At 46.6% G+C, this 22,237-nt stretch overlaps 1 protein-coding gene across 2 annotated transcripts in view; it reads right to left on the minus strand.

Annotated features, from left to right (window-relative positions):
• Nucleotides 1-205: 205 nt before the first annotated feature.
• ADCY9 (adenylate cyclase 9) overlaps nt 206-22,237 on the minus strand; it is a 58,863-nt gene continuing 36,831 nt past the window's right edge. For both annotated transcript variants that reach the window (XM_042864050.1, XM_042864049.1), the window contains 7 exons: nt 20,687-20,904; nt 17,348-17,450; nt 14,996-15,204; nt 11,067-11,226; nt 7,982-8,130; nt 5,943-5,984; nt 206-2,366 (listed from right to left, as the gene is read on the minus strand). In XM_042864050.1, coding sequence (XP_042719984.1) covers nt 1,178-2,366; nt 5,943-5,984; nt 7,982-8,130; nt 11,067-11,226; nt 14,996-15,204; nt 17,348-17,450; nt 20,687-20,904 — 2,070 coding nt within the window. In that variant the 3' untranslated portion in view covers nt 206-1,177. The remainder of the gene's footprint in view (nt 2,367-5,942; nt 5,985-7,981; nt 8,131-11,066; nt 11,227-14,995; nt 15,205-17,347; nt 17,451-20,686; nt 20,905-22,237) is intronic.

A 22,237-nucleotide genomic window follows, 5' to 3' on the forward strand; every position in this document is an offset into this window, starting at 1 on the left:
CAAATATTGCCTGGGTAACATCCTCACGGTGCTTGGTGGCTCAAAGAGGCTGAAACGCTGCCTTACGAACTTCCATTAAACCAAGGGACAAATTTCATCTCTCCTGATCTCCTCCACCAAAAAAAAAAAAAAAAAAAAAGGAAAAGAAAAGGAAAAAAAAAAAAAAAAAGAGAAAAAAGGAAAAGAAATAAAATAAATAAATAAATAAAGGCATCTCCAAAACATTTATTTGACTTTTCTCTCTCTCTCTCTCGGATCAGACCAGCCTAGAGGCACCGACCTCACCTACCTTCGCCAATTGAGCCGGCGAGCGGAGTGACACGAAACACTTTTAGACACGTAAGACCCAAAGAGCAACGCTCTGCTGGGCACTCGGCTGCTTCTGGAAGCCTGTCCCCAGAGCTTGTGCAGTCCAACCCCTGGTTCCATTCCCACAGATCAGTAACTCAATGGCTATATGGAAAAGAAGTGTATCCAAAGCACACAGCGGCACATTAAGTTTGAAGAAAGCATCGGTAAAGGAGAATAAAACTACAGCAGTTGTTCAGCCTACTCTACCTAAATGTTGAGCCACTGCAGAACTCCTCCTCCAGCCCAATCCAAAGGAAAATTCTGTCACCCCCTTGCCAGACATTCTCTTGTGGTACGTTACTGGCACTTGATGTCAGTCTCACACGGTAGATACATGCACGTTGGTCTGCGTGTTTACATACAAAAGGTCTGATAACAGTAAAATATTGTTCAGATAGATATAAAAAACCCAAGGAGTTGCATCAGCCAAAAAAAGTGTTTTGTGAGAAACAACAATAAAAATGATATAACCACAGCTTTTCTTTAAAATTAGATAAATACCCAAAGCTATGATTTCACTTGGGGCCTCTGTACCTTGACAGGGAGTCCAATGGAGTATATCTGAAGGCACTTAATATCCTCTACTCAGCTGTAAGATGGTTGCACAGGGAGCTGGGGAGCTGGGGGATGTGATTTGGGGCATGGAGGAGAGAGATGGATGAAAACGAGCCCTGAGGAGCTGTGATCCACACAGCACCAGGCGCCGAAATGAAAACAAACGTACAACCCAGGTGTTGAGAAGGTCTCTCTTGAAAAAGAAAACCGCCAATTGCAAATGTCTTTGTGTTTCTATTGACAGAGCACTTCATGCAACTCTGACAGTGCATCATACACTCTTAGAGATATTTAGCTTTGTCAGTTCATTGACTTCCTCAGTTCCTGCTTCCTCACAGTCAGTCTTCTCTACAGCTTTGCCAAACCTGCACCTCTCTTCTGCTTTCGTCGACTCTTTCTGGAGCTTCTTGGAGGAAGGAAGAGCGTCCTTGGTTTCTGAGTTATCTGTGCCATGGGCTATCTTATCAGAATTCTGTACAGAAGGCACCAGGTTGGCAATCTCATCGGTCGGAGATCGCCCAATGCTGCCATCCACCTGAACCCGAATGTCTGGAGATATGGACAACTGGTGATGCGGCACCATCCCGTTGTCCATGCACTTGGGGTACAGGTAGGTCTTCATCTGACCTTTCCCCTTCACATTCACCGTCCCCCTGTAGTCAAAGTCATACCCCATCTTGCTCAGGATGCGGTAGCTCTCCTCACTCACCTGTATGCGACACTCAACGCCGGTGGTGTCCATTCTGCTCGCGATGTTCACAGTGTCACCCCAGATGTCGTACAGTAACTTGGTGGTGCCGATGACCCCCGCCGTCAGGGGGCCGTGGTTAAAGCCGATCCGAAGTTTAAAATTAAACCACAGCATGTTGTTGTTGAAGTCATCCACCACTCGCATCATTTCTTTGGCAAATTCAAACAGGGTCTGCAGATGCCCGTGGGGATGGTTGCTGTCCTGGCACTGCGACGTGTTCAGTCCCGAGGCAGCCATGTAGGTCGCCCCGATGGTTTTGATTTTCTCGATGCTGCTGTAATGCGGTTTGCTCAGCAGCTCATCGAAATCCCCGATCAGTTCGTTCAGCACTCTGTAGCACTCCTTGCCTCCTTCGTAGTTCTCTTCGTAGAACTCGCTGAAGTTCACAATACTGGCAAAGATCACTCCGCCGCTGTCGTGGTTTTTGGAGTAGCTCTGGGAAACCTTCAGCTGCTCGGCCACGTGGTAGGGGATGATGTTCCTCAGCAGCCAGTCGGCTTGATCCCTCATGCTCTGAATTTTGGTGCGATGAAGATCAGCCTCCACGTCCCCATGGTAGTGCAGGCGGTAACTGACCTCGAACTCTCGGTTCAGGAACCACACCAGGAGCAGCAGGAGGAAGACCACCAAAATCACTTCCTGACCTATCAGGTCTGCAGGCCTCTTCACGTCGGCTGGCATCGAGCTGTTGCAAGGATTCTTCCTGGAGCTGGAAGCAAGAGAAGGGGGAGAACATAAAAGGTGCAGTGAAAAAACACAGAGCTGGGCACTGCGGCTCCTAAGCCAGAAAAATGTGGAGGAAGCGTAGGGCACATCCTGAATTAGAAAAGGTGCTTTGAAATCTTCCTCTGCTACTAAGATGGCTAAAGAATTAATTTCATTCTTAAGCTCATCAAGCAGTGCCTTAAAGGGAACCATCAGGTTTAGCAACACAGAAACTCCCCCACCTCTATGTTAGCATGAATTGTAAACATTTCACTAAGGCAGCAGTTACTGTTATTTATAAACACCCAATTTTAAAACATGCAAATACATACACGTATAAATGCTCAATGATGGTGGTGTGTTCAGCTACGTGGTGTGCCTGCACGTCTGTCTGTAGGTACGTGATGTTTGACTGTGTGAGGTTCACAGAGTTCATCACTTCTTTGCACTACCTCCAACACTCAGCAGCACCTGCTTTATGATGTTAGTCTGAAAAGACACCAGCTATGGACCTGGGAACTAAGTCTGAACCCACGCAGATCGGCACACAGCGTTTCCAGAGCCACTTAACTACATTCCTTCCTATAAAAGCATTTCTGCTGAAGCATGAGACTGCATTTGGGCAGATGCATGCTGAGGTTTTCCAGGTTAAGGAATGGTTTGATGAAGGAAAGCATCACATCACATTCCGCTTGAAAAACAGGAAGACAACCCATATCTCAGCACTGCCTCTTCCTCTGATGAAGGTATGTTAGCAAAAGAGATCAAAACTCAGAGCACAGCAGTCGCAACAGATCAAAACAACTCTGAATTGGTTTCTGTAACGCAAACATTCCCACGTTCAGTTCAGCTCTTTATGCCCATGAAGGACACGCTTCCATTTCTGCAATCAAAGCCGACCCGTTACCAGCAGAGCCACGTTCCAGACCCAACTTTGTTCTCTGGATGCTCAAACACCTGACTGACAGCGCGGCCAGGGAGGTGTGATGGAGCAAAACCAGCACAGGTGAACACGCGCCGTCACTGACAACATCCTGTTACATCTCCACTGACCACCATCCTGGGGAGCCTACGGAGGGAGAGGTACTTAAAGCATGCACAGCTGAGAAGCTATAGGCTGAGTTCCAGATTGCTGCTAAGGCTGTGTGTTACGCTGGGAATCATCCCTCTGTTTTTTCAGCCATAAATCTCACACATCGCCCAGGAGAAAACAGAACGAGGGAGAGCAGGTGAGTACAGCTCTGTGAATAAAGTCTGGAGGAGGTGGGGAGCAGAGCTGGGCCAAGGAGCACAACACAGGTTGTGCTCGGAAAGGTTGATTATCTTCTGTGTCATGCAGGGAAAGATCTGAGCAATGCCAAGTTACTCCTCTGAGAGTACATGAGTTTGATTCAGATAATCTGCTCTAACATCAAACATCCCGGCCACCGGGATTTATTTAAGTCATTAGAGGCTTTTTATTTAGTGTTTATTGTGCAAAATGCCCTCAAAGTACTTTAACTCCTCTTAAATAAATTAGGAAGGCGTCACACGCTCTCCATTACAAAAAGCAGCCTGTGTGGAATGCCAGGGCTGCCTTGAGGAGGAAAGGCTGCTCCATTCACAGCTCCGCAGTGCTGGCACCCACCAGCTCCCAGCCATCTCAAGCACCAACCTGACCTCGCTCCCACACAGCCCGCAGATCTGCATGTGAAATGAGAGTGACTCACTTGTAAGCTGACCTGATTTCATTAAGAAGGTAATGGGTTAGTGTCTCAAAAAGGAAGGTGCGGGATCTTGTCCAGAGCAGGCGTTTTTTCACCTCCACGTGCATGGGAACAGAAAGCCTCACTGCTAAGCTGACAGAGGAAACCACCACATCCATCTGAAAATCACACTGCTCGAACATTGCAGCACACAGACTGCAGGTCATCTCATGCACTCAGAGATGACCCTCTGCCCAACGCTGCCCTGGGGAATGCAAAGAAGAACAGAACACCACGCCTGGAGCAGGAAAGGATCACACAAAACCAAATCCTCTTCAAGCTCCAATTTTACAAAGCGTTGCGGCAAAAAAAATCGTTTTGAAAGTCATTCAAACTGAAATCTTGAGCTGATGGTGCTCCTTTTAGTCAAACTTTAGAGCATTTCCTGGCACAGACACTGAACTATTAACTTGGCACCTCCATCCAGCCTGGGCTCAATACAGAACAAGTGAGAGCTCCGGAGATAGAATCTCCTTTGGCTTGATCACAGATCATAAAGATAATGGCTTTCTACTTACAAAGATTTCTGGAAAGCCGTTTTGCTGCTGAGCCAGTAACCTATGTTTGGATTTGGATTTCTTACTATATTTAAAGCAGATGCATGCCTGCTGGTCTTAAAACAGGCCGTCACGGTGGAATGGTGAGAAAAAGGGAAAATCAAACAGCTGCTTTCAAGGGAGAACATCACAGTGAGGCATCCTACAGGACCCCCAACATGAGCAATGAAACGCTTCCACCACGAGCAGCCCACTGCCCCCTGCCACAACGCACTGCTGCTCTGACAGAAGAAATGAATGAGAACAAGAACTATTCCTGCTCAAAGCACAGCAGAACCTCTTCTGGGCTGAAGAACTGGTCTGTCTGGAAAAGGGGACGAATCCCATGTTTGGATTTATTGAGGACAGCACAGACAGTCCAGAGATGAGCTCTATGCTAAGCCTTCATTACCATTCCTAGTATCTTCCTTCCCATGCTGTATTAATAATTATCTCCACTCCTGATCAAGAGGAGGGAATGGCTTCATCAAAGGCAGGCAAATAAAGTTTGTCTGGGCCTCTCAGAGCAAAGGAAAAGCTTTTGTGCTGACTTGAGTGAGCACAGAACCTCTTTTATTTATCTATTTCAACGAGAAATGAGCAGCACAAATGTTTGTTCGGGCAAGAGGGTTTCAACCTTTTCTTGGTACACCACTGGAGAAGGGGTTCATGCAGAGCTCCAGAACTGCAGTGTGTAACTACGCACGCTACAGAGACCAGGCAAGTCCAACTCTGCTGCAAAGCAACAGTAGAAACAACAGAATTAACTCCTACTTCTAACATACGAAGCAGAGAAAAATGACAAATGAAAAATGTCATTCTGAGCAACACCAAACTTCACAAACTAATGAAGAACCACTGAAGACCCAAACCCAGGTTAACCCTCAGGCACTGCTCTCACCCCATCGCTTTACTTCATACACTGCTCCTTCTCCAAACTCTTTCAGTGCTTTGGTCTACAAAGTCAAGCAATCCCCGTTCTTTGGGCTTTGCCTTTCCAACCGTTCTGGCTCTGGTGAGCTGGAATTCCCTCACAAACACGTGCTCCTCTCCAGTTCTGTCTCCTGTGAACTGGGTTTAAAAGGAACTGAGTACATGACAACACAGTGATGCAGCGTCAGCTCCCCGACAAATTCTGGCCGAGTCTTCTAGAAAGGGAATTATGAACACAGGGAACTTAAACACAACCTGCAGAACTGATCTGATGGATTCCCACTGCTGCCATGCAAAGTTTTGCTGCATAAAACCGTTTGGAAACGTTTCTCTGAACACAAAGATGGTCATTTGAGTCGAGCTTACCTAAGGTTCTGTGCCAAGTCTAGATGCAAGGTTTCCACAGAGCTGAAATAAAAAAGCACTGATATCAGAAGGAAGCACAAGCAATAAACAAAGCGTCCTGCCAGAATTCCTGGCTGCATTTTGAACTCTGGTGCAGCCAGTAGGAGCACAGGGGATCAACTCCAGGCAAAGTGGGAATGTGAGTTCGCTGCAGCTTCTGCTTGGAAGAAGCAACCATGGTCAGATGGAGAGATGCGCACATCTCTAAGGAATACCTGATGGTAACGAAGGCAAGGTGATGCCTGGAACAAGTCACTGTTAGAGAGTCCAACTTACCTTGGGAACACAGAAAAGCAATATCAGAACTCTACAAACCAGCCATGCCTTCATATGCTTTCTCACCAGCAAAATACAAAGCTTTGTAAAAAGGCAAGAACACAAACAGGGAGCCTCTCTGAAAATGTTGTAAATGACAATAATTCAAAAATTGCATTTTTTATAAGGCAATGAAGTATTACAGCACTAAGAACTAGTTGCTTTTGGAAAAAGTACAGAAGGGATTGGCCTGTGATGCGTGTGCATTACTGCTGTGACAAAAATACTGTGCAGAGCATTGGTAAGAAAGGAACAAAAAAGTCATCATTATCAAGTTCCAGGGAGACACGAATTCAACCCTGCTGCTGTTGTCCAGGAGCAGTTCTAAACGGGGCTGCTTCTCAGGTGAGCAGAACAGCTGTGCCTATCACCCAGACTATTTTTTGACATGCAAAAACAAAGCATTGCATGAGTTCTGAACTCTGCCCATTAGCAGACAAATCGCTATCCAAACCTGAACCAACACCACATTATCTTCAGGAAGATTTCTTTACATAGTGTTTCTTAAACATTCATAACTACACCTTCAACAGCCAAAGGTGATGCTAGGAACTGATACGCTGCAGGGTCTCTCTGCCTGGGAACAGCATTTCCCAGCCCCTTCACAAAGCCCCCATGTTATCTCCAGCTTTGTGTCCCTCCCTCTGCACAGTCACAACGCGGAGCCCACCTACAAGCTGATGTACATATTGCACCTGTAATTTGTTCTGAGCAGAAACTGAACGCTACTTCCCACCACAGAAGCTCGAAAAGGCTGCCCTGTCCTCTCTGCCCAAGTGCTGTGCTGAGACAAAAAAGGGATTTTCTTTAGTATGAGCTGGAAACCATTTCTCCACAGGCACCGCTTTGGAGTTGTTCTTTCTCTATGCAGGGACACGCTCTTTGTCTTGCAGCCACCTCTGACTTACTCACACTCTGAGCAGCTGTTAAGGGGTGACTTCAATTCTGCTCTTTTAATATAAATTGCATCAAGGTTAAAAGAGTCCACCAAACATACTCAAAGAGGGGACTGGAAGATAAATACACAAAACATGCATCTGAAAACTATACATATATATAGATATATATTTTTTTTAAGGCTTTTCACCACGTGGGTGGCTCTTCAGCCTCTGAAGAAGGGTAAAGCAACGGCTTTTGACAGGAACTAAAGGTCCAGCATAAGAAGTCCCTGCAAAGTCCACTCCATGGGAAGAGCGCCCAAAGCTGTGATATTTCTCAAGCCATCAAGAAGTGCAGGTTGGTTATAAAAACTCTGACAACAGGAGCGGACAGATGGCTGGAAGGAGTCCCTTGAATGTCTTGGTGAGAAAATAGAAGGAGAATAATGCAAACACATTCTCCTATGGAGAAAGCTGTTTATCAGAGGGCAAACTGGAAAGCCTTGAGGTTACTTCACATTTACTTTATCCCTTCAGTTTGTGTTTTGCAGCACCCCCTGGAAAGACAGGAAAGCAAGAAAGGAAGCAGGACAGCACAGCTCCATCAAATCTGAGTGCCTGCCTTCCACAGTGAAAAGCTCCTTCCAAAACAATGCAGATCTCTCCCTGGATCAACTTATTACTTCTGAGACACCAGAGACATTCATGGCAGATACTAATATGGCATGCATATTCTCTGCCTCATTTCTGGCAGAGAAACACAAATTCCTCCTCCCGAACACCGTGGGCGCTGGGTGTGATGCTCACCTGTCTGGACACAAGGAGACGTAGAGCAGAATGAGCAGCACTGCTCCTACTACGGTTGCCAACAGAGATCTCATCCAGGAGCTAAGCTGGCAGAAGTTGCAGTACTGCACAATGGTGATCAGAATGGCACAACACATAAACATGGTGTACTGCAACAAAGAGAGAGAGCGCGAGTTAGCTCTGTCATGCTGACTGCAGCCCTTCTGCACAAAAGGGTGAGGGAATGAGACATGAAAGACCTCGTTGCCTTGTGTGATATGCACACTGAGTTGTGTCTGTAACGCGTGGCTGTAACAGGAGGCAGCCCTTGATGACAGAGGTCTTTCCCTTCAGTGTGCAAGCACGTTTTCAGCACATACAGTTTGTCACAGTTTTCCCTAGATGGAGTTTTGCATCACCACACTACACCACTGTTTCAGTGCTATTCAATACCTCCAGCTTACCTTTGCAAAACACTCAGCGCCTCTTCTTATTCAAAGCAAAAAAAAACAACAGAAGAAAGGAAGAAAGAAAAAGAGGGTAAACAGTCACATGAATCTCCTCACTAGCTACTGGGGTTAGATCCCATTTAAGATCCCACATTTTAAGCTGGACACCAAAATTCCACCGCATTGGAAAAGTGGAACACATTCATCCTGAGAAACGTTGGCTAGCTTTTACAGTGCCTTTACAGCACCTCTCAGAGGGTGCCATCCTCCAAGATCACTCCAAGATCGTCCTGCTGCCCAGCAGAAAGAGCTGCTTTGATTACAGACGAGAGGTGAGAGCTGGTGCTCAGCGATACCACCACCTGTGCCCGTTTGGAAGGACAGTGTCAGGTTATCTGCTCCTAATGCCCTGAGAATCCTTTCATCTTTCCTGGACAAATGAAAGGCAGAACAGAGCTATTCTCCAAATGTATCCCTGAGATCAGTGCTGCACTGCTCAAAGCTCTCAAGCTTTCTGGTTTTATCAAGAACACCAAAGACCATCCAGGCTAACCCAGAGACTCCCAGCTGCACGGTGGAGCTGTGCTCTGCTGCCTACTGCACCTTATGGTACCAAACGATCCTTCTCTCCCACTTTACATTTCCTCTACAGCTGAAATGCAGAAAATGTAGATTAGGAACACTGTCACATACCAAACAAGCGTGTGATTCGGCTGCAGACACAGCATTTGGGAAAAAACCTCACAGAATTTACCATCTGTAAACCAGACCCATCGAGTGGGTTTCGTTGTTTAATTTAATGACTCAAAGATTGAAGAAAACGAGTTTCAGAACCGTCCATAAAAAAACTTAAACTTACTTTTTTTCCCCCATTTCAGGTCTCCTAAAGTGGCAGAGCACTGGTTCTCACTCCAAGTGATGCCCCAGCATGAAGCCAGCCTATAGAGGGTCAGTAAGTGCTGTGTTTTACTATGTATGCATGGCTTTGGAAAGTTTTTTTCTTCATTGCTGTTTTTGTTAATTTTGATTTTGATTATAGCCAGGGAAGATATAAAATGCTATGAGTACAGAAAAAACTTTGCAAAACCATGTCATAGTAAAAGATGACACTTACCTGACCCTCTATAGATTGATTCCACTTCCTAAAGCTCCATGATGGATGGAACATCAGTGAGCACAAGATGGGTGGGGACATCTCTGGGAGAGGGAGCCAACAGCCCCGCGACTCTGGAGTGCCTGCAAGAGGAAAGAAAGCAATGCTCATTCCCAGCTTGGCAGTGAACAGCACCATCTCACTGCTGCTGCCTGAAGCCTTTAGACTCAGCACCATGGAGGATGAGGTACTAAGAATGCACTGATCACAGAATGCCCTGGGTTGAGAAGGACCTCAAAGATCATCCAGTTTCAACCCCTCTGCTATGTGCAGGGTCACCATCCACCAGACCAGGCTGCCCAGAGCCACCAATAACGTGGTTCCCCCAACGTTGCTTTTCCTTGTTTGGAGAGGTGGTCACAGATGGTGATGAATGGGATGATACAAAAATCAGTGCACAGAGAAATCAGGGATTTGAAGGCTTTCAGGTCTTGTCAGTGTAAGGAAAACATTCCCACCATTAGTTTGCTGGTTCAAAACCTTGAAAAGGCACATAGCTTTAAAATAGTTTGTTTTGCTTAAGTAAAGAGAGGTAACAAATGCAGGATGATTTTAAACGTGAGATGTCACAGATCTGCAAGCTCAGTCCTCTGCGACTGTGAATGTATGTGTGCATCAAAACATCTGCCCCACATGTCCCCATGGAACAGACAACAAACAGCATCTGTGATGTGTGATGGGAAGGAGGGTCTGGTTGGTGCCTGCACCAGGGCACTGCAATGGTCACGGAGCTGCAGGTGAGTTCCCTGAAGGCTCACCCTGTGCTACCTCAGAGAAACCAAGTTTCATCTCAGTTTCTCATCCATTTTATTCATAGGGTTTGTAAGAGTTGATTTCATACTATTCTCAGCCTTTCAATTACACTGCCCTCCCCCTCCTCAGTATTTATCTCCTCAACCCCCACTTACGACTGGTTCTTATCAGACACCCAATCCCTGTGCTCCCATCTCTGGTTGGGCCAAATAATCCACTCTCTTGCAGCTCCTCCTGGGAAGGTATTCCTGTATTCCCTTAACACTTCCTGCAGCCCCTCACAGTGATCCTTTATGCACCCCAAGAGCCATCTCCTTTCAGTTTCACCACTTATCTCTGCAGATAACAAAGCCCCATGCTAAGTCTGGTCTTACTGTCAAATTCTAACTAACACACAGGCAAACATGTTAGGCTCACAGATGGCTCAGACTAGAAATTCCAAATCAAAAAGCAGAATAAGACACTCCATTAGGATAAGCACAAACACTGCAGAAGCGTTTGCAGTAAAGAGAAAAAAAGTATGCATGCATACAGGAATTTTTAGATATTCCTCTTTTGTTTGAGAGTCTTCAAGCAGTGGACTGTATGTCACACTGGATGTCACACAATAAAATGTGCATTTCATCATACACAGAAGCCCTGTCCCTCCAACAGATCTGTATGAAACAGAGGTGAAGGAGGAAGGCAAGCAAGCCAACGAGCTTCGTTACATCCAAAGCATCAGGTTATGAAATGGAGTTCTGCAACTTACATGTATGTTTGTTTCAAAATCAGAGGTGAAGTGTGAAAAAACTGCAAGAGCTGGGAGAGACACCAGGATGGCACCGAGGAAATGCCGCGGCAGCCAGCCGGAGATCAGCTCCAGGAGACGCTTGGTGCAGGCCATCACCTCCTCCAGGAAGAACACCATCCTGGAACAGACAGAACCAAGAGCTTGGGTTAATTTCAATCACTTCATGGGGCTGATTCACCTGTAGTGACAGAGCTGTGAGGACAGCTTCCTGAGGGCAGCTCCACAGAGAGGCTTCTGTGGCACCAGACTGTTTGGTGACATTAGAACAGACAGAGCACGGCTGTACGACTTCCAGCATCGCCCTGGAGCTCAAGGAGCTCTTCTCCCATTTGATACGTTGAAATCTGGGAAATAGACCTAAATTGGCAGAAAAGGAGAAACGTGGGTTATGGGAAGGAGGATGCTGTAGGACGGCAGCACCCCACCAGGGGGTGCTCACACATCTCTTAGTTCTACCGAATGCGGTTCCCTCGAAGCCAAAACCCGCAGCACTACTACATCACAACAGAGAATTTCTAAAATGCATCGAAACAGAAAACCTTATAGGAAGCAAAATAAATCCAGAGCCTTGCAGAGTAACTTCTGCCTTTTCTCAGGTGCCACACGCTGCCCTGCACAGTGGCTGAGCTCACTGTGCCTCCAGGCCAGGCTGCCTCCGAGTGCTGCTGGAAACGCCATCCAAGTTCATATCCCACAGACACAGCAGCCCTGCAGCAGCCCATGGCTCAGAGGGAGCTGGGTGCAAGGCCCTGCACCACAACAAGTCCCTGCCCACCAGCAAACCGGAGTGGTTAATCCCAGCATGAGGACACTGCTTTATTTAGGCACCGCATGCTTGGAGAAGCCAGCACAAGCTGCAGGACAACTCCACAATCCCCAGTGGTACCATTTACCTCTTGCATTAATTAAGGCTCCACACTTCAGACCTACAAACCCTCCCAGGGCAGCAAAGCCCAGGCCTATGGCCCAGCCATCCCCTTACAGGAGGGCTGCAGACACAAGGTGGCCATGGGGCACACGGTGGGACGGTGTGGGCAGCTCAGCGTGCCGAGATGCTGCAGTGCTGAGCATGGCTACACAAACTGCAGCCCAAATCAGTAACTTGGACATGAATGATTAATGGCTAATGGAGAACATTACTGGCAATTCTGTGCTTACTGGCAGCTGAGAATCAATTCCCGTGTGTGAAATCCAAAGCTTTTGGGACAGCAGCAATTTGGTGGGATATTAAATACCAAAGTCCCAGCTGGTAGAAATCAAGGTGAACAGAATGCATCTCCTGCCTGTGCACCAATACTCCATGCACATCATATCGCTAACAGAACCCTTTCATTGAGCTCCAGTTGCACAAAGTGATTTTTGCTCCTGGTCATGAGGAATTCAGGAGGAGCCAGCGGGCCACAGGGCTCCAGCAGCTTTGCATGTTACTGCAGAGGAACGGGCAAAGTGCAGTCTAATTTTATCAGGCAACAGCAGGTTTCCATCCTCCTGTTTGGACCGTGCTTGCTTCTTTTTTCACCTGGAAGATTTGGTTTGCCCTCTGTGAAGGTAGGTCAGAACGGATGAAGTCACCAGGTGCTCCGTTTCCCACTCTTCTGAACAAGAACTCTTCTGGCACCCAGAGATCCTCACTGAAGGGTGCTATCAAAAGCAATGCACGTTTTATCAATATGTAACAAGTTTCACTTGAGAACAAGGACTGGATGCCAAAGGGGTCTGGCTAACAAAAATCTTTATACCTAAAACAGTGGGCAGATCTCTTTGACCTCTATTTCTGTGATGCACTCCCAAGAAAACCCAAGTGAGATCTCACATGCTGTCATATGCTCAATGGCATTTCCCAATATACTTATATAAAACACCCGAACTTGAAGATCCCCTGCATTCTAACTGAACTCACACAAGCCCAAGCAGTCATATTCCAAGTGGGCAGAAAGACATTCTATCAGCACTCTATCAGCAGAACTGGAGGTGACACACTCCACATGCTTCCAAATTAAGCACTCTTTTTGCATGTGGTGTTGAACAATTAATTCTAGAGCGGCACTTGTGCTAACAGTGGGATCCTCATCTGTAGGCACTCCAATAATTTATTAGCAGGCACTTCAGAGAAATCAAAACATCCTCCTCTTGCAAGCCTTGCTCCACAAGGCCTTCTGCTCTCACCCTGCTGGCTCTTCCTTGTTTCTCATCGCACAGCCAGACTCGAGCCCTCAGCCCCCAGAGCTGTGCTGCGCGCTCCCTGGGCCAAGCACTGGATGCAATTAAAGCCAGGCTGATTTAAAGGCAGGGCGTTGTGCACCATGATAATGAAAACACAATGAGAAACTCGGGCAAGGATTTTTTTTGGGCCCAAAATAATCCCTTTTCCTGAAATTCTGGGATTGCACCCAGCATTGTAGGCCGATCCCCTCCCTTAAGATAGCTCTGTGGCATTTTGGGACTGCCATCTGGGATGACATTTCTGCACAGGAAGCTCTGCACTGTTTCTGTGTATAACAGGCAGTCAGAGCAAGCAGCTCTTGCTTTGGAGAGGGAAGAAAGATGACACTCCTCTTTCTGCTTAAAGGATGCACAACATCCATCCTCCTGATGCCGGCAGGCCCCACGCTTCAGCAGCACCAACAGAGCTGCCCATGAACAGAGCTGCCCATGAACCCCTGCTGTGGATACGCAACGCAGCACACAATTTAATGCAGCCTGAATTGAATGCAGCCAGCATGTAAGGCACAGTCGTATTGTGAAAGAAAGATGGGGAAGTGGAAGTTGCTACACCTGTGCAGGAGTGCGTGAATCAGGCTGGGGAGACACCAACGCGTATCACAAACTCAACACACAAAACCGGTCCAAAACCCCAAGCAAAGACCAGTTCCTACAAAACACAATTCTGTTCAGAACTGAAAACCTACCAGAAAGCTTATGTGCTTTTCATCTGCTAAAAGAGGCTCTTATTCAGTGTAAAGTAGCAGGCTATTGTCAAGAAAGTACTTTGAGTGAGGTCTCCTCAGTTGGAGATGATCCTTTTCTTCACTCCCTTAGATACCCTGATCAGCTGTGAGCACAAATTACATCTCTCTGAAGGACGGTGGTGACGTGGGCCTGTGGTAGCAAACTGCTGAGAAATGTAACTGCAGAGTAAAAGAGTCTTCTTCAAGCTCGTGTGAAATAAGAAAACGTAAGCGAAGATAATAATCTTTAACCAAGATAATGAAGCATTGGAAAAATAGTAAGCCGAAAAAAATGCCAAAATGGAGCTTTTCAATATGGTACCTGCAAAATGAATAAACACCAGTTCCCTCCAAACGTATCTGAGAGCAGAAGCAAGCTCTACTGCAAAGCAGATAGTTCAGTAGAGCTGAACAAACTGCAGGGTTCCATCCCACGGCCCTGAGCCCAAACGAGCTGCTCACTGCTGCCCTTCTGCTCCTCATCCTCAGCTAATGGAAGCTGTGCTAAGGGAAGAGCTGCCTGGGCCCCAAACTTGCACCACTGCAGCTGCTCCACAAACTATGCAACTACAATACAGTTCAAGTTATTACACCAAAATACACCTGGTAGGAAACACCAACTCTCCAAAATACTGCCACAGGTGGTAAGTGACATCCCTTTACTTCAAAATCCCAGCTTTGCTTGCACACCTTTGTAGGTATACTCCAATTACAGCCTGATTCAGGTGACTGAAGTACAAATGAAGTACAACTTTTAGCTTGACCCTGAAGTCGGAATAGAAGCTGCAATGTATTGCTTCTTCTGAAACAACAGAACTGCTTCTAACTCGTGATTACAAAAGGATTTAAATTTACACACACCTGCTAGGTTTGCAGAACTGCAAGTAAAGAGACACATTTCCACACAGCACCCATTTAACACGCTCACATGTGCTTTACCTGACTGAGATGACAAGGGACAGCACCTCCAGCAGGATGGCAATGACAAACACCACGACAGCAGCGGGTGGAGGAGGGGATGCCACCATGCCATGCTTCAGGAAACACGTGACAGAGAGGATGAGGAAGACTGTGGTGGAGAGGAACACGTCCAGGAGGGAGCTGAAGGTAGCGCTGGCAAACGTCTTCACAGGTGCATTCCTCATCACCTGGTGGAGGGATGATAACAAGTACAGACTGTTACTGAACTCAGCTGTGCCACAAACAGCAGCTCACAAAAACAGAGCAATGCAGAGCAGTTTGCCACTTCATTAAGCCACTATAAGTACAGCGTTCAAAGCAGAAAAAAAGGAACAGAAGGGGTGGTGTGACAACAATGAGGTCCCTGAGAAGAAGCCTGGTTGGTGGCACAGCCCCCGGTTGCTGTGCAATTACTTTCATAAAGACCACACAAAAAATTGCCAATTCTACACAAAGAAACATAACCCAGTATTACCAGCAGAGAAAGCTGGAAGATTTCTTCCAGTATTTTCATTTAAAGTAATAATAGATCGTACAATAACAAGAAGAAATATAATCCTTTGAGTTCCAATGGGCCTTTAAGCAAACCCTCAGCAGAACCAGCTCCTCGCTGAGCTTCCCCTCTCAGCCAGGATTCAAAGCAGCAATCAGGACACTGTGTAATCTGCACTGATTTGAGAACAGGACAGCACGTCCTGCTCTTCCCCATCCCCTGGCCACACAGCCAGCTCACCCCATGCTGGCCCCAGCACCCGTACAGCTGTAGTGTGCGCTGGTGCGGCCAGCCCAGCTGAAATCCAGGCCGTGAGCTCCCCATCCCAGCTCTCTCCAACCTCACAGTGCCTGAACAGCCCTTCAATCCTGCAGCACAACCCCTTTCACCCACAAAGTCACATAAGTAGAACTCAAGGAGCGAGCACTGCATCTGACAGTGCCAGCACCGAGGGTGCCCTAACTGCGCCATGGAGCACCCGACTTCCCAACCAAGAGGCTGAGCAAGCTCTCCCCACTCAGGAGCCACGGCAGAGCAACCATGCAGCATGGAATGAAAGCTGCACAGAGCTAGGCCAGCAGCTGTGCTGACAGCCATCCCACTCCCCAGGACAGGACCCCTTTTGTTTCATGCTGGATCGCTGTTGCGCCTTAACGATTTGTTTGCCCCAGTGATGCGAAGCTGCTTCACAAAGTGAAGATGCCCGTTTTCAGACAGGTTTGCATAACCGCCCTCAAATTAACAGCTTATCGCCAACAAAACACACAGACTTCACTCCTGCTCCATCCTCTATGAATTTCCTGCACACCCACATTAATAGGCCAATTCACACTGACGAGCACTGCTTCTCTTCCCAGCCTCCCAGTTGGAAAGATCTGGGTTTATTGTTTTTCTGTACAGACTGTACAAACAGGCCGGCAAACAGGGGTATAAACACTGTATAAATACTGATTTATGAAAAGAGCAAAAAACACTCTTTAACCAGTCTTGATTTGCTCTTGTTGCACTCAGTTCAGAATAGAAAGGGAAAAAAGCCCCCAAGAGCAAAACAAAACAGATCAATACTTTATGCAGGTCAGTAAAATGAGCTGGCTCACAGCACCACAGCCATTAGGAGGCAGGGGAAGCAACTGTAACTTTTCAGCTGCTTGTGGAAACACAGCCTGAGTTAGTGCTTATGTCCAGTGCTGCTACATGTAAACGTGCAGCATCCTGCTGGCTCCTCCCAACGGGCAGCAGTACCCGCTGCCATGGAATGCCTGCAGAAATAGTAGCTCCCAAGGGGATAAAGGACATTTTTTAATTCCCTGCAAAATCCCGAAAAAGGCATCGAGTTCCTTTCCATTTATGCAATGCTCCTTCCAATTACAGCACTTCAAACTGCCTCCTTCTGAATGCTGCACACTTATGACATGGTTTGAGTACCATGAAGATAACCAGGAGGCTGTGGCATGACCAAGGATCAAATTCAAAGCTACCATTCTCTGAGCTGGAACACTCAGTAGAAGGCAAGTAGTCCTCTGCTTTCATCTTCCATGGTCCTGTGGCCTGCCTAAAGCATTAACACATTAACTTGAAAATGGAGAAAAGGCAAATAAGGTGCTGGTGTATCCTGGTGGGCTGTGAGAATGTATACCCACTTCAAATACTGGACTAGACTCGGGGTATGGCACAGGACAGGTAAACTGAGACTGTTCTCAGGGGCAACAATATCAAGCAGTGCATCACATTTGACATTTCCTGACACTTGTCATCAGCTGCAATGAAACGCATCAAAAACAATCACAGATATTGCTCAGATGGATCACAGGAGAAAAGCAACGCCAGGAGGAACGCACCTCTTCCTGATAGCTCGTCCTGTAGGCCATCTCCAGATCCTGATCCAAGAAGTTCAGGCTCAGCTTACTGATAGGTGGTTTAAAGAAGTAGTCCTTCATGAGGCTAGAGAGAAAACAGATGGAGTCAGCACCACTGAATCCAGCTGCAAAGCCACCATTCCATGGCTCTGCTGGCAGGGATGCAGGCACAGCCTTGCAGTTCCCACCACTGCTCTCAGCCATGGCACCCCTTACCCACGCTGCTCCTCAGATGGAAGAGATAGAAACATGGCAGAGCTGACATGTATTTTCAGGAAGCTGCTAGTAAGTTCTTCTAGAAACTTAACAGCCTGACTGCAGATGGCTACAGATAGCTGTAATATAAGCTAGAGGATGGTAAAGGTTAATTGCTGCCACAGACGTGCAACCCTAGGAGACGCGTGGCTGCGGGTTATTTATGTCGTAGGTGCAATTCTGTCGGTCAGAGCAAGCCAAGGATGATAAAGGTGACAGAGTGTTAGAAAAAAACATGGCTCGTTTTAGAAAACAGCACTGTCTTGTTATTCCACGGGCACCACAATAACTCAGCTGGGAGCGCTCAGCGAACCATCCAGGCTGCAGAATAACACAACCCCAGGTGATGGATGGCTTAAATTTACTTCTGCCACAGAAATGTGAAATTGCCTATTGGTACTGAGAATTACTGCAGGGAGCAGAGGAGAAGCACGAGGCAGCACCACCAGGGCTGGGCATTCCTCCCCCCCGTCTTCCAGCACCGTGTGCAACAAGAACATAGAAGAGCCTTCTAACATTGAAAACACGAAAAAGTTGTTTCCGTTTCCCACCTCTGAGAGCAAAACCAGAGCGCTGGGGAGTTCTGTGCGAGTTGTAAGAGGTTTATGGCAGAAGATTCCCAGTGACATCAGTGACACTTGGCACAAAGTTTTTGCCTTGTGCCCGCGCTTTCACAGGAAGGTGATGCCTGCTGCTGCCATTTACCTCTGGGACAGCCCACCATCCTCTGTTCCACCCTCATCTGTGTCTTCAGAATGCACTCTCCTTAAGAACCTCCCCTTGTTTTCAAGCAACTGAGTTTTTTGGAGTTGGGTGGTTTAAGCATTCTGTGCTCTTCCTGCCTCCCCTACCTGTTATCTTTTACAATGCACAGCAGCATGCAGACTGCAAGGACTAAACAGGGGTTATTTTTATAGCGGCTGTAGTAAAGCCAAAGTCGAAGCTCAAACTCTGCACTGTTTGCCAGATATATATAAAATCAACTTCCAAGAAAAGGCAAACTGATAATTTCTACGAAAAGAGTTCTGTTGTAACGCAGTAATGCAAAAATGCCACACCAACTGCAGCCTTATCACTGCTCCTGTTTAGTACTTCTATTACTGTTATTAAAGGTCACCGGAACTGTGCTGAGATATCAGCTGCAATGCAAAATATGGGCATGGCAGGAGAGCAGCAGCCCTATGCACTGCTGGAGCACGATGAATGCCAGCAGCACCCAGCTCCTGCCTGCACAGAGGAGCACACAGGCTCCCAGCTCAGCCCCGGGACGTGTTTACCTCTTCCCAGCTGTGCAGGAAGCCTGCATGATTAATTTATACAACTCATCACCATATCTGGGTTAGACATCTTCTGTTAGTGCCATGCACAATTTCCATTGCAGATCAGCACACCTGTGCTGTGCAGCAAGACACGAAGTGCTCCCACTGTGAGCAGAAGCTCCCACGTGCTGCTGGGGGCTCTGCAGTGATGTAACAGCAAAGCAGCAAATCCCTCCACTGATGGCTGTGAATGACATCAATCTTCATGACAAGTGAGCGAGTTTGGATGCCACCACCTTGACACCCTGACCGAACTCCCATTTCCCATTCAAGCACCCTCACTGGGACTAGATCTGAGACCAGCCATGTTACATTCTGCAGCAGGGAATCAGGAATGTTTTTAAATGACTCATTACATATAACTCCACATCAAGAAATGTTAAAAAGGGCTGATTTAAAACGGTAGACTTAAACCATTCGGAATAGACCTAATTAATCCAGAGATTATTTTTGGAAAGTTATGTTTACATGAACTGAACTCAGCAGAGAAGTTTCCCTGGCAACAAGAAATGGCCCACTTAATATGGTAATGATGATATATAGTTGAGAAAAAAAAATGAAAAAAGGCTTTGACTGATGCCAAATCACAGTCCCACTGCTTCCTTTTGCCAAATGAGAAGGAAGTACCCATTTTGTTCACGGAGGAGGAAAGCTGCAGGAGCACAAGGGCTGGAGGTGGGTATCTTTAGCAGTCCGATGGCATCAACCTGCCTCTGTGTCTTCAAATTGGCCACATGCTAGTTACTTTTTAAACAAAAATCCAATTTGTTCTTCCTGATTTCTGCAAACATTCCGACTTTCACAATCAGTCTGTCTTCTAAAGTATCAGCTAAGCACTTACTCTTCACCATTAGTGACAGAGCACACAGGGGAAAAGAAACCTGAATTCTTAGGAAGCTGCCCCTAGGAGAAAGGGAATGTGAAAAACAAACTAGAAAAGAAGAAAATGGGGAGGGACTGGAGTCCCCATCTCTCATTCTTCTCTGCTTTGGTCATGTTTTCAATTAAGACACCACAGTCGCTGCTCTAAACAGCCGGGAGTATATATGAGCATACAGCTTCAAGGATATTTAGATAAAGTGTCCCTCATCTGAGTGGAAGCAGCAAAGCAAAAATAAGAACAGTCATAAATAATAACAAACCTACATTATTGGTTCAGCTGATCCCATCCAATGGCTGCCACAATAAGGGAGATACAGTTGCGTGTTTACAAAAGCACACACACCACTGAATTTTGGAGAAGGTATTTTCCTCTGCCCAAAAGAAACCTTTGAGTTTGAAGAGTGAAGAGAGGCTAACTTCATAAAACGCTGTAGGGTCTGGGAGAACTCAGTCCTAAAAACTCCATCTCTGGAGAGTCTCTGTCTCTCCATGTGACTTCTAGTCATCAGCCACACAACATTCTCAGATGTTGTTCCCTTGCTATGCAAAAATGTGAGTTCTGTGCTTCAGACTGCATGCCCCACTTCTAATCACAGAGGAAGGTACACCGTATGTGTATTGGGAAGAACTCCATGCACAGAGTTCAACTTCAGGACAAGTTACCGAAAGATGACTTTCCATTTCCAAAGACTCAAAGGAAGAATGTCTATTCACCACGGAAGAAGAATGATGAAACATGTTATGTTTTGTTAACAACTATTGACACAAGACAAAAAAAGCACACAAACACTGGTTAGGCATCTGGAACCCCTGGTAATGCCTTCTCTCCTTCAGACACTTTTACAATGTGCAGTATTTTCCTTACCTGTCCTCTTTAATCACATCCACAAAGTGGGCATCTGTCTTTTCTCTGATGTTTTTGAACCTCAAAGGGAGGAGAGCCGACTGATCCAGACTCACTCCCCCCCATCTTCCTTTCTCTTGCAACATTTCATAAAGTGAGGTTTGACTGTTGCTCAGCTTTTCTTCCTGTGGAGGACTCAAAAGTCCATTCTGGGTCTTTGGACTATGTCCTCCTGGAGCCTGTGTGACAGAAAGCAAAACAGACACAGGGAACATGAATGGTCGAGAAAACAGACAGGAGAAACTGAACGGAGCTGAAGTCAAAAGGAGCTTTTCTCTCAGCACATAGAATGTTTACCTGGTCATGCCAAAGACCTCCCTCCACCTGCCTTGGAATCACTCACGTCTGCCAGAAGGCCATGTCTATTTAGGTCTTGTCCTTTTGCTTTCTATGTCCCCCTTCCCAAGGCACCAGAAAACAAAGCACATATTCACACGTGCAACGGAGACCAACCACAATCCAAACTTCATTCACTCATCTTCAGGTCAAGACTCTCCTCCAAGCCTCCTGAAATACCCACGTGAACCATGCTGCCTTCACCCAGGCCATGAGACAGCCCCTCTGCTGCCCCTTCTGCAGACACAGCCCCGATGCTCTCCCAGGAGCAGGACCAGCCCTGTGTGAACAGCCTCTTTGTGCACCTCGTTATCCTGCACAAAATTACCCTGCCAAAGCCACATCTTCACTGAGCTACACCTCTTTCACCATTGCACTGATAATATATTTTTCAGTTTTGACACCAGCTTGCAATACTGCTGAAATGCGCAGTATTATCAAGCCTGCTTTCATTCCTTTCAGGATAGAAGTGAGTTTCAGCCAAAAAAAGGTTGGTTCCCCCCCCCACCCCTTCATGGAACTTGCAATTCCTTCCTTCACATTTTGTAATGCACTCAAGCAAATCCAGGATTTTAGACAACTAAACAATGGAATGGAAGTGAGCTGCCATTAGTCAGGATCATTTTACAACTTCCAAAAGCAAACACGTACCAAACTTAGCACATCTCAGTGCTCATCTCCCCTCTCCACGTCTTATCATTTCCCACGTATCATCCATCCCCGTCCCCAAGCCCACTCCTGACAGAAGTTCCTTCACTGCTGCCCGCACTGCAGGCAGCACAGCTCCTCCAGAAGACTATTCTTGGATGTCCCTCGGTGACCATAAATATCACATCACCCCATCACGCTCTGAAATATGTTTGAGAGTTGACAAATCGCTGGTTTATGGCCGTGCAAAATTAATTGAAGCTCCTCGTGTCTCTATGGTGTAAACCACACAAGGAACACGAACACGGGCAGGTACAGCTGAATGTGTGCTGGCAACTGTTAATATATCATTTCCAATTTTTTGACAGGAAGATGTTACGACAACAACAAAAAAAACCCATTCTTCTAACATAAGCATTTCTGGTATCCACTTTTCTAGTTGAACAAACACAACAAAAGCACATTTTGTGCATGTTAAAAACCTTCATGCCTCACTTCTCTCATAAATAATAACCAGTGAAGATACCA

Source organism: Lagopus leucura, unplaced genomic scaffold (assembly GCF_019238085.1).
Source record: "Lagopus leucura isolate 7727_CA_CO unplaced genomic scaffold, USGS_WTPT01 Super-Scaffold_760, whole genome shotgun sequence".
NCBI classification, from domain to species: Eukaryota; Metazoa; Chordata; class Aves; order Galliformes; family Phasianidae; genus Lagopus; species Lagopus leucura.